We start from the raw sequence: 12,856 nt of genomic DNA on the forward strand, positions 1-12,856 counted from the left end.
CCACCCCTTATACATAGCATTCATTGATTACGAAAAAGCATTTGACTCAGTTGAAACCTCGGTGGTGATGCAGGCTTTGCGAAATCAGGGGGTAGACGAGCCGTACGTGAAAGTGCTGGAAGATATATATAGTGGCTGCACAGCAACCATAGTTCTACATAAAGAAAGTAACAAAATTCCCATAAAGAAAGGTGTTAGGCAAGGAGACACAATCTCCCCAGTACTATTCACAGCTTGTTTAGAGGAAGTATTCAGAGACTTGGAATGGGAGCAGTTAGGGATAAGGGTAGATGGAGAATACCTCAGTAATCTGCGATTTGCTGATGACATTGCCTTGCTAAGCAACTCGGGGGATGAACTGCAAATAATGATTGATGACCTAGACAGGAAAAGTAGAAAGGTAGGTTTGAAAATCAATATGCAGAAGACTAAGGTAATGTTCAACAGCCTTGGGAAAGAACAGCAGTTTACATTAGGTAGCGAAATACTGGAAGTAGTAGGCGAATATATCTACTTAGGACAGGTAGTAACTGCAGATCCGGACAATGAAAAGGAAATAACAAGAAGAATAAAATTGGGATGGAGCGCATTTGGCAAGCACTCGCAGATTATGACTAGCAGCTTACCGGTATCGCTGAAGAGGAAAGTATACAACAGTTGCATCTTACCTGTACTCACATATGGGGCTGAAACGTGGAGGCTAACCAAGAGAGGTCTACCTAAGTTGAGGGCAACCCAGAGGGCTATGGAACTAAAAATGGTAGGGGTAACATTAAGAGATAGGAAGCGTGCACAGTGGGTCAGAGAAATAACTCAAGTTACCGACATTCTATTAGAAATTAAGAAGAAGAAATGGACATGGGCAGGACATGTAGTGCGAAGAGAGGATAACCGATGGTCGCTGAAGGTAACAAACTGGATTCCAAGGGAAGGAAAGCGTAGCAGGGGGCGGCAGAAAGTTAGGTGGGCGGATGAGATTAAGAAGTTCGCAGAGGTCAAGTGGATGCAGCTAGCACATAACCAGGTTAAGTGGAGAATTATGGGAGAGGCCTTCGCCCTGCAGTGGGTATAATCAGGCTAATGATGATGATGACAAACGCAGCTCTGGGCAGGATGACAGGCTCAGAAACGGGGCTGTGGGACGATGTTTCATCCCTTGTGCCCCTTTCGCGTGACCGCTTTCTTTTATGCGATACTGTAGATAGTATTCTAGGACACTAGCATAGAAGCCTCATCGGAGGGAAAAGCTGGCAAACCTTTGGCATACAGGTAAATGCTAATTGATTGGCGCAGAACGTGACGTCCCAAGCCCACGTGACGCGGCGGAGTCGCGCAGCTGGCAGGCGCTATCGCGCGGACGTAAGCTCTCTGCTGGTAATGCGCAGAATACAAACCCGCGTAGGCGCTGTGCTGTTGTACGTATTGTCACAATAAGGATAATTGTGTGCTCCTTTAAGCTTCCTTTTATTTGTTCATGTGTTACTCTGATATATGCTGGCCACGTGGCATGTGATGTCAGGGTCCGTGCCAGCCAATCACGATTCTGTGTAACGCCGCCGCACTTTACAGCGACGGCTCCGGTGTACTGTTGCGTAATAACGGGTTTAAGACTCGGGGACTGAACGAGTCCTCATGGCTGCAACCTCTCGACAGCGGTCTTCTCCTTTCTTTCAGTCGTACGGAAGCCGCGAGGCGCTGAAGCGAGTCACCCTGCAAGCTTTCGAGAGGCAAGCCACTGTGCTAGTCGGCCGCAACGGCGCCGGCAAGACGACCCTGATGAACGTCATTGCCGGTAATTAAGCCGCTGGTTCTGCTCTTCAGTCCGAGCTTCACCACTCACCGAGGTCGTGCCGACACTGGCTCCACGTAGGAAGAAACGGCACTTATGCGCCTGCTCTCATTGGTATCCGACCTTAGCGACATTTGGCCAGGTAGAGTGGCCAGGGTATACAGCCAATATGGGGACGATGTTTGACCGATTTTTCAGACGGTTAAATTGCCAACGTTGGGCAGATGTGCAGCCAACGTTGGCGGAAACGCTCTGGTCTTGATGAAGAGCGCTTTTCAGCACAGTGCAGCTGTGAAACAACTAAATCTGCGAGTGTCTTGGACACTGTATACTAAGACAGCAGTTCAGGTTTTTGTTTTACTCGATTTTGGGACCACAGGTATCTCATTCTACCGGAGCTCGGAACTTACGACCGTAAGTTTGGCAGCGTAAATGCACGCACCATAGCCATGCAGAACTTTTTGCTAGGCTAGTTGGTTCATTGTGACTTGAGTGAAACAACGCGAAAGAAGCCCGAAGCCCTTCTTCGCTTCGCCTTCGGGCTTCTTTCGCGCTGTTTCACTCAAGTTACCATAACCATGCACGTGAATGCACGCGCAGCTATTCGTTCCTTCCACTCTCATCGTTTGTTTTGTTGCGTTCGTGCTTTTAACTTTCTCCTACTCGCGCCGTTCTAGAAAAATGGTAAATGGAAAACGATATGCCTTCGTATTTTGGTACAATTGTTATCACTGTGGTACAACTTACAAATGCAGATAGTGAATTTGCTCAGCTTCAAACCACATGACTCACACTGAAGACGGTTACCTTGTAAGAAGCGAGCGATTTCGGACGGAATTGCATCTTTGGCATTTTCAAAACTAATCTATCGATCGAGATTCACGCATATGTTCTTCAATAACATCTTCAAGGCCAGCGGAATTGAAGAGGGGAGTGGTTGCAATAGAGGCAAACATGAAAGCGAAAAGAAGCAAAAATATAAGCATGATATGTTCCGTTGATACAATGCAACCTGAAGTAAGTAAGCACTGTGCGTGTTTTGATCTTTCTCCCATGTATACAATAAATATTTGCTCAACACGCAGGGTGAAAGTAGTAGAAATTCAACGGTGCTAACTAATTTCAGTGCAAGAAGCTTCCGCAAACCTTTCTTGGGCGCGTATTTCCACATGCCCTAGACGCTGCAGGGTCACAGGTTCTTTTACCGCCTTCCTGGCTCGTCTCAAAGGGTTTTTAAACAGCTTTTCCTCCTCCAAAATACATCATAATGCGACCGAAAATGCAAAATACCACGAGGAGAATAATAAAATAATTTTCTTGTTCATATTGGTTGAAGAAGAAAGGCTGAAGGCCTAGACTGTTAGCAAGAGAGCTCGATCATTTGCCATGCAGAAAAGCTGAACTGCTTATCTACTGCGTCACATAATCAACGAGAACGAGTGTTTTTAGTTTCGCTCTAACCTTTTTTAACAAACTTAAGTATTATAGGTTCCTCTAGCTTGCGCTGCTGATTTCGCAACTTACGAGATAAATACTCAGATGGCATCTAAGTATTATTAAAATGAGATAAAGAAAACTATACTTGCACAGAAAATTGAAAAGGCAAATCAGGAAGCAATCGCTCATTGACACTCAAGAGGCAGCAACTAGAACCGATTTAACACGAAATCAGGGTTTCTTGAAAACTGAAAGTAAAAAAAGGTTGGTTGGTTTCTGGGGTTTAACGTCCCAAAGCAACTCAGGCTATGAGAGACGCCGTAGTGGAGGACTCCGGAAATTTCGACCACCTAGGGTTCTTTAACGTGCACTGACATCGCACAGCACACGGGCGCCTTGCTTTTCGCCTCCATCGAAAAGCTGCCGCCGAGGCCGGGATTCGATCCCGCATCCTTGGGAACAGTAGTCGAGCGCCGTAACCACTGCGCCACCCCGGCGGGAAAGGTAAAAAAAAAAAAAAAAAAAAAGATTTTCATAAAATATGTGCGTTAAATGCATAGAAACAATTGAACATAATTTATCAGAAGGTGGCAATATATATCCACATGTCGATGCAGGCACAGTCACTCTCTCGAAGGCCCTTCAATTTAGAGATAAGATAATGTGAATGAAAGTGAGGCAGACATTAGCAAAAAGCGACTGGCAGATCAGCAACTCAACATCGGAGCAGTGACGTTTCATTTGTCGCTTTATTGGTTTTGTTTATAAAGTTTACCGTCCTGAAGGAACTCAGGCTATGGAGCACCGCAGTGAAGAGCTCAGGAAGTTTTGACCACCTAGGGATCTTTAACGTGCACTGACATCGCACAGTGACAAGGGTGCCTTGCTTTTCGCCTAAAAAAAAAAAAAAAAAAAAAAAAAACGGCCACCTCGGACGTGATTCGTTCCCGACCGGGAACAAATGCTAGTTCAGAATGAAAAAATGGTCAAGGATGAGTTGAGTGTAATTTCTAGGTACTTATAAGTTATAAGAATTGTTTTAGAGTAACATAAACTAAGCATGTACCGAGTGTGGTTGCACTTGCCTCACTCCCCTTCAAAGTACGTTAACATCCCCAGGTGGTCGAAATTCCCGGAGCCCTCTACGGCGACGTCTCTCATAGCTGGTCGCTTTGTGACGTAAAGCTCCATAAACCAAACCTAACGTTCATTTCCTGCTCTGTAATTTGACGGTGCGGAAACACTCCTCTTCGCCAGGGCTGTTGAAGCCGAGTTCGGGTGCCGTATGGGTGTGCGGTGTAGACGTGGCCATGCACACAAGCCAAGCCCGCAACTTCATCGGCTACTGCCCGCAACGGGACCTTTTTTTCAGCGACCTCACTGTCTGGGAGCATCTTGTCTACTTCGGCACCGTAAGTCTTGAAGGAGCGCATGTCACATGCCATCGAATCATTTTGCGTTACATGAACTAATCTAATTAATGCGAAAGCATTCATACGATCGTCAGAGCCGAGCAGCGATCTTTCTTATACCTGATTCCCGATTGGACCGTCAGAACGTGACGTCACACCCCGCGTTTCCTTGCGCCGGTAACGCAAACAGTGCTTTCACACAGCATCATCGGCCTAACCAGGTTAAACCACGGAGAGAGCCTAGCAGAATCGCCTTAGCGCTTGTATGTCCTCTTGTAGTGTTTGCACACTAAACAATATTTTTTTTTTTTTTTTAATGTCGCAGCGGAGCGGACTTGAACCCAGGAATTTCTCGTGGGGCGTGATGACGGAATATCGTAGATACCTCTGCTTTTTTTTTTTCCTTTGATTTTCGTAGCTATCGCTACAGCCGATCACCCCGAGACTGCAGCACACACTCGCGTTTTGCATTGCAAGTTGTCTTCGTCAACTTTCATGTGTGTGCGCAAGCTTCCGCACGTCCTATATACCTAGTTTAACCGGGTTAACTACGCTAAAACTCTACCATTTTGTATTGCTATGGACGAACAGTCGCCTTGACGAGTTGATAGACAACTCTGAAACGATAAGGAAGATATGCGAATGGCACAGCACTGTGTAATATTAAACTAAAAATAAATTGAATATAGAATTATAATCTACAAAAAAAAAATGAAAGATGACTCAGCTCTGCTATGCCTGGATATACGTAGCGAAAAGCAGTGACTACCTCGGGATCAGAAGAAGTTAATTTCTCCAGACTTCAGCACCGTTCGCCAGCAGCTAAACCCTCCTTGGCTGTAACGTCAAAGTCAAGTCTAAGTCACGTGTGGGATAAAAACAACTACAGCCGATCTGCATAGTTAATCAAACGCGAAGTAGGTGCGTAGCTCGGAGCCAAGGTCGAGAGAGCACCGCGCGTACACGCCTGTTGTCCGTGAAGGCCGAGGAGAAACACGTTTGGGTAGAGAGCCCGAATTTGAGGGTGCGCAAGCGACACGCGGCTACTCATTCCGGAGTAACACGCGCTTTCTACCTTTTTCACAAACTGTGGCGCCCTCTGGGAGGGGTTGAAAGTTCGTCTGCTGCTGGTTGAAAACGTCCTTGGGAGACTCAGCCGCCTACGAAAAAAAAAAAACGGCGTGTGTACTTGACAGCTATCGCCATCTGTCGCATACGCCTGTCACGAATATGAACTACGCATGGCCCCCGAGATCTGCTCCGGCTGCGTCGATCGCGGAGGCCGAGAACTACGCATGCGCAGCGTAGTTCGCATGGTTCGTTTCCAACCAGGGAAGAGACGCGCATGCGCATAGCAGCCTTGTAAAAACTGTGATATGCGCCATTCTCTGATTGGCTGCAGCTGCGAGGCCGCTCCGCCTTCTCATTGGCTAATACGCACGACGTGGCTCAATACCCCCGACGCTCGCGGCGTCGCCACCATCTCCCTCACACCTCAGCTCACGAAGATAGAGAGAGAGAGAAAGAGAGAAAGAAAGAGAGAGAGATAGCAGGCTTCAGACCGCCACCAGCGAAATCCATGATCGCGGCCAGAAGTGCTGCTTACTAAAACAGCGATATAATCTCTCCTCTGTAGTTTGAATTCCCTAACGCTAAAGCCAGCCTGCCTCATGAACAGTAAATACATCAAGTGAACAGTCAGCGATTATATCGCTGGATTTTCATGCCGCTGTGGCCTACACTTGGTTGTGACGTAAGAGCCACCTCTCCTGAAACCCAAAATCGAAACTGTTGAGGAAATAAAATTCACTAATGAATTACTTATCAATAAGTTATCAATTAAAAATCAACTATCAATTACGGCGGAAATGTCTTACGCGTCATTAATAAGAAGAAAAATGCCACCAAAATTTCGTCTGTGAACTCCTTTAAGCAAAATCCACACCTCTATGCTCTTGTGTGGCAGTTGCCGAGTTGGGTATAGTAGTGGCATTCAAATTACAGCGCCACTTGACGGAAGGGGGACCTTAAAGTGCGAGAACACGTAGTATTTCTTAAGACGGGATTTGTTGTAAGAGATGACTTTGACCCAGTAGAAGGACGATCATAAACGTGCGCGGCGTTTCTCAGCAGTTATAGTTCATTGTCGCTTTGCCACGAAGGAAATGTTTTAGCAAGCACCAGCGTCTGCATGGAACTGAATTGAGGCTATTAAAGCTGTACCGACGCTAACAACTTGTTCTTGTTTTTGAAAAAGAAATTGATTACAATAAAAAATAATTGAATTATCTAGAACGTTGTCACCGTTTGAAAAAGTGATTAATTACAAAAACGAAAAATGCAATTGGTTACAAACAGTCAATTCTTGTACCGCGTTGTGCACAACTCGGGGAACGCCGGAGTAGTTCCTAGTCAGGAAGTAAAACAGTTTTTAAGAATTTATGTTGGTGGCCAAGCCGAAGCCCGTAGTACTGGACGTTTCGGAGCATTGCGGACGTTATGACGTCGTAAATGGCGTATGGTTTTACCAGTGCCGTATTCCCTGAAGCATAGACTACAGCTCTCGCGACTGCAACATCTTGAACACGTCAATATTTCGTGCAAATGAACGTGATCTAACGCACCTTGTAAGTTCTTATAATAGTTAAAGCTTATAGGTGATAACTATGCTGTCACTTTGGAAAGTGTTTCGTTAGCCGTGTCTGCTTCTGAAATGTCGAAGATCACCAGATAACGACAACCGGTGAAACAAACTCTCAGCTGAAGCAGGTAAAGCCAAGAGCCCTGGGGACTGCGGCGAAAAACGTGTTGGCAATGGTGCACCTGGAGAAGGAAGCACAGACGTTAGCGAAAGACCTGAAAAGAGGCCCGGCCAAGCTACTCGGCATTGCCATTGCTGTCCTCGGCGACCCTAAGGTTTGTCTCCAAGCGTATAATACGCTGTCAGCATGTTGTCAAATGCGCGGAATTTTTGAAGTCACACAGGAGCTGTATTTTCATTTTGTTCAGGCGGCCGAATGCTTTCTTGTTGTCCAAAGCGACAGGCCACGTGGTTCAGTGCATTTAATTTCTGTTTATAACAGACCACTATGTTCTGCAAACTTGCGATGGCATATTTTTTTATGTACTGTTCTGCAACTGGTCTTTGGGTTAGTATACGGTACACTATGAATACAGGCCGTTTTGTGGTTATCCCCACTGCCATCTCCTCCCCTCCTTAACACCCTGAATTGTGTTCATCGGCGTTAAGGTCACCTAAATACGTATTGCACCAGAGATCATTGAAGCTGTGACCTCCTCTCATTATGTGGCCAACACGGGGTGGTGATAACGATCGTGCCCGATTTTGTTTTTTGAAGCAAAAAAATATTTGGCAGGCTTTGGCTTGTGCAAAACATGTCGTTTGGTTTGGACAAGTAACTGCTCATGTCTTCTTTCAGAGGGGAATAAAATTGACCTTATAATCATTGATAATAAGAGGGGATGACGCAGCGCACCGCTGACCAGGGATGTGCTTTCGTGCGTACATTCATGTTCATCAATAATGCGTTCAAGCTTAAGCAGTTTCAAATATCTAGCCCATTTTGAAAACAATACTCTGCATTTTTTTTTTACGTTTTTCTTACACAGATAACTCATGCCAAAAAATCCGAAGAACTGTTAAACACATGTAACAATTCCAGATGTAAATTTCGGCGTCAGTATAATAAGCTATCAATCAGGCCCACTTTTGACGAAATCGTTAACGCAAACTATATGTTTTGCGTAGTAAATTATCCATTAAACAAGGATCTGCAAAATTTCACCGTGACTTCGCCACTAAAAGTACAAATACCACAAATAGCGAAAGCATATGATAGTTTTGACGTTGGCTCCGTCGGCAGCATGTCCCTAGCAGGTGCAAAAGTTATTTTCTATATTAGATAAAATCTCGCAATAGTTAGAAAATGTTCAATTCTTGCCATATCAAAGAAATCCGACTATGGTGCATTTGCTTTGGAAAGTGTAGACTCAACGTGGATGTGAAGACTTGCGTTGTTTTGCTAAAGAACGCGGACTGCTTCACGATTACTTTTAGTAAGAGTGCCGGCTGCTCTATTGACAGACCTCACAGTGTCCATTCTGTTCATCTGAAGCTCAAATTTTGATTCAATGCCGTCTTGTGCGATAAAGAAAAAATTATGTAATGCGGCCGTTAGAACAGCCTGAGGTGTATTGCTCGTGACACCATCTGGTAGTACGACAGTTAAGGTCGTTACACAGACAGGTGCCTTCTTTTTATTGAGCACATATATGCTCACAAAAAAATAACAGGAATATATATATATATATATATATATATATATATATATAAACGATACCGAGATAGAGAAGTACAGGACCTGTTAAACTTATGAATCAACAAGCCCAGCTTGCTCGAAGTCTTGCTGATATACTTGGTGTCCCAGCTAAATGTAACCGAGGTTTTAAAAGATACGTTGAGCTCTAGCCCCAGTGAAGCCAGCTAAGAGCTGTTCAGAGTTGATTAATTAGTAAAGACTAATTAACAATTCTTATTTACTGCCTTGAGGGAAAAAATGTTAATGCAAAAGTTTTAGATCTTGAAAAACGGTTAGCTACATTGCTTCCATCAAGCTAGCATTTACGTAAAGTAACTTATAGCAGCCGAAAGCGATACGTGGAGGAATAAAAGAATAACTTCCTCGTGACAGCGGAGTCACTTGAAAGCCTCGAGACGCGCCCCAAATAACAAAATCCATTTTTCTCTGCAGTTCTGTCTCTCTTGAAACATGGTGTATGCACTGGCGAATGACTCAAAAATAGCTGGTCACGTGCAGCCTCCTTGAAGGCTTACAAATAGATCTGCATAAATTGTAGCGTTATGGAAACAGTCTAGCTAGCCATTTTCCGAGGCGATCTACACCTTTTGCAGTAACACTTTCTTCTTCAAGCCAATATTAAAAAAGATAGGTAAATAGTTTTACTAATTAACTTTAGTTAACGAAATATGTACTGCAGATTAGCACAGGCGACTCTGAACAGCTCCTAGGTTTTTTACTAGACTCGGGCTTACCGCATTTTTTTTTAGTTTGGTTAATTTAGCTGGGACGCCCGGTATGTGTGTGTGTGTGTGTGTGTGCGTATGTGTATATATGTATGCATGCATGCATACATGTATGTATGTATGTATGTATGTATGTATGTATGTATGTATGTATGTATGTATGTATGTATGTATGTATGTATGTATGTATGTATGTATGTATGTATGTATGTATGTATGTATGTATGTACGTACGTACGTATGTATGTATGTATGTATGTATGTATGTATGTATGTATGTATGTATGTATGTATGTATGTATGTATGTATGTATGTATGTATGTATGTATGTATGTATGTATGTATGTATGTATGTATGTATGTATGTATGTTATATTTAGTATTGAGTGCCATGAAAATCACTGCTCACTTTGCGAACAGGTGGTACTGATCGACGAGCCGACGTCCGGCCTGGACCCTCCCAACACACAAGTGGTGTGGGATGTCCTGCTTCGCGTTCGCCGAACATGCTCACTGCTCTTCTCTACACACAACATGACTGAGGCCGATGTGGTGGCCGACCGCGTGGTAGGCCTGGCCGCTGGCATAGTGGTCTGCAACGCTTCGCCCGCCCACCTCAAGAGTGTCTACGGTACTTGTGCGACGCTGATCTAGCAGATGACCTTTCGGGATTGCTGTCAGGGTTTTTGTTTGTTTGTTTGTTTGTTTGTTTGTTTGCTTGTTTGTTTGTTTTAGAATTAGCAGTCAGAGCAACAGCAAAGAGACACTGACTGAAAATGAACAAACTGTGAGCTACAGAAGGTCGAAAATTGAAGTACAGGGGTCGCCACTATCGGCCGTTTTCGAAAACAAGCTGCAGTAGCATCGAGACGCGCTTTTTTCTTTTTCCGGATCCCTGAAGCAGGTTCTTAACGACCGCTGATAATTGGGCTCATTTCGGCGTTGACGTTGCGAATTGTCAGCAAAAGAAAGTTGGAAACGTTCCGTTTATGTGCAGCTTTCTAAGCATTAGATCTACAATTTGCCCACAAAAACATCACTGGAACCAGAATAATCATAGAATTAGCCTTTACGGAATGCAAAAATGAATGGAGTTTATGTGTCCCTTTGAAGGCTCTTTGTACGGTAGTGATGTAGTTTGTATGACATGACGTCAATACCTTGTGACGAGTGGTGCAGCTCGCTTTACGGCCTTCGTGTAAAGGTCTTACGACCTTTGATTGACATTCGACTGACCAGCAAGATAACCGTGGAATTCTTGGTTATGTGACATGCTCCGCCGTCAGCGATATCGTTCAGACTGGGGGACAACAGCCGCCTCTGTAGAGCTGTGGTGATACGATTTGGCCTGCAGATAAACAAGCACTTCGCTTCTTTGCGTCAACGCAGGACAAGCACACAAACGCAAACGTGTTCAATCGCGCACGTATAGTAACATGCATGTGTCATGCTGCGTTAGTAGTAAGGCACTCAACTGATCAATCCAAGGACGCGGGATCGAATCCCAGCCGCGGCGTTGCTTTTCAATGGAGGCGAAAAGCAAGGTTAAAGAACCCAAGGTGGTCGAAATTTCCTGAGTCCTCCACTGCAGTGTCTCTCAGAGTGAGTCGCTTTAGGGCGTTAAACCCTACTAACCAAACCTAACCAAACCAAACTTAAACCAAAAGAATAAGAACGGAAGACAAATTATGTTCCGTTCCCGATGTCTTTTCATGGTGGATGCAGGAGTGGGCTACAAGGTGAGCCTCATCAAGAGCCAGCAGGAGCCCTTCCAGAAGCAGAGTGTGCTGTCCTTAGTGCAGCAGTACGCGCCCAAAGCCGAGTTCCTGAGCGAAACGACGGAACAGGCCACGGTGGCGCTGCACACCGTCCTTTCCAATAGCTTTGACCGCATGTTTCGCGAACTGGAGAAGGGCAGCGCACAACTGGGAATCCGCTCTATCGGGCTCACCGTCTCCACGCTCAAGGACATCTACCTCAAGTGAGGCGCGACTTTTGCGATGGCTTTGAGTCCACGTTTCTCGGCTATGCAGCGTCGGTGTCGTTGCCGGCGTAACTTGCCGGAAGCAACGCGTCATTATGTTCGGAATAGTCAGTCACGCATCACGCCATAGCAATGCACCACGCTGATTGACCGGGACGGGAACCACTGATTGGTCCATTTAAATGGCGCGTGCGCTCCTCCCGTCGCTTCGCTGTGATTTTTAGTGCGTATTTGCATTAATTAAAGCTAAGATCATGGTTGCGATGTCAATGTAGCAGCGTAAACATACCAGAAAATCCCACATCTATACCTATAAAGCTACTGAACACTCCGGCGGCTGGTATCGTAAGCTCTGTTTTGGCCACCACGTCTGTCACTGTAAGAACGCGTCCGGGCAATTATTTGCTTGTGCCGACTTTTTTTGCTAGTGTGTCGCTAAGAAAGTGATGAAGAGCTTTCTTATTTCTTGAGTTGCGTGAGAACAGAAGGTTTGTCTAGAAACGCCTGCTGGCAGGTTTCTTGCGGCAGAAGCCTATACCCGTGTCACCTGTCAGATGGTGCATCTTAGGGAGCCTCCACACGGCGCTTGTGAGCTTCCTATGATTGGCCACCGGGTGAACGCGAGTTCTCTGTTACGATGCACGAATCACTCGTCGCTTGCTTGCCCCACAGGAGCCCAGCGAAAGAACGTCCCCAAGCATGCCGATAGATGCCTGTTTTCACATATTTAGGCTTTTTAGCATACTGTAACGTGTTCCTGCTTCGCATGCAAAGGGGTAGGTGGACTCCTGACTCCGCACCACGAAGCATGCATACCGTAATCCGATGCGCATCTGCACTAATATGGCTACGGTACACTAGAGCCCTCAATTAAAGTAATTCGTTCAAGTAACCCGAACCGGCGGTTCCTAAGTTCCCTACGACACCCCGAGACACGTAGAAATTTGGACAGTTAATCTGTGTTCGAGCTGCACAGAAAGGAGTTCGTATAGGGTTTGGATAATATGTCCTTTTTTTACGGCAGTTGGCTCTCGTGCTTCGTTGCTGGTTAACTAGCACACCTGTTATTGTTACTGCTGCCGCGCGCTGTAATAACGTGACTTAGCTTAGTCAAGTTCGCAGCCCGCGAGTACCGGCGTCCTGGTTTTCCTCTTCGGTCTATTCCTTC

The 12,856-nt window shown here is 45.4% G+C and overlaps 1 protein-coding gene across 1 annotated transcript in view; it reads left to right on the forward strand.

Annotated features, from left to right (window-relative positions):
• Nucleotides 1-12,856, forward strand: part of LOC146182331 (phospholipid-transporting ATPase ABCA3-like) — a 51,137-nt gene that overhangs the window by 7,000 nt on the left and 31,281 nt on the right. The window contains exons 4-8 of the mRNA XM_084575933.1: nt 1,675-1,792; nt 4,484-4,638; nt 7,399-7,554; nt 10,125-10,335; nt 11,430-11,685. Coding sequence (XP_084432059.1) covers nt 1,675-1,792; nt 4,484-4,638; nt 7,399-7,554; nt 10,125-10,335; nt 11,430-11,685 — 896 coding nt within the window. The remainder of the gene's footprint in view (nt 1-1,674; nt 1,793-4,483; nt 4,639-7,398; nt 7,555-10,124; nt 10,336-11,429; nt 11,686-12,856) is intronic.

The sequence above is a fragment of the Amblyomma maculatum genome, chromosome 8 (assembly GCF_055883805.1).
Source record: "Amblyomma maculatum isolate TAMU_Amacu chromosome 8, ASM5588380v1, whole genome shotgun sequence".
In the NCBI taxonomy this organism is placed as follows: domain Eukaryota; kingdom Metazoa; phylum Arthropoda; class Arachnida; order Ixodida; family Ixodidae; genus Amblyomma; species Amblyomma maculatum.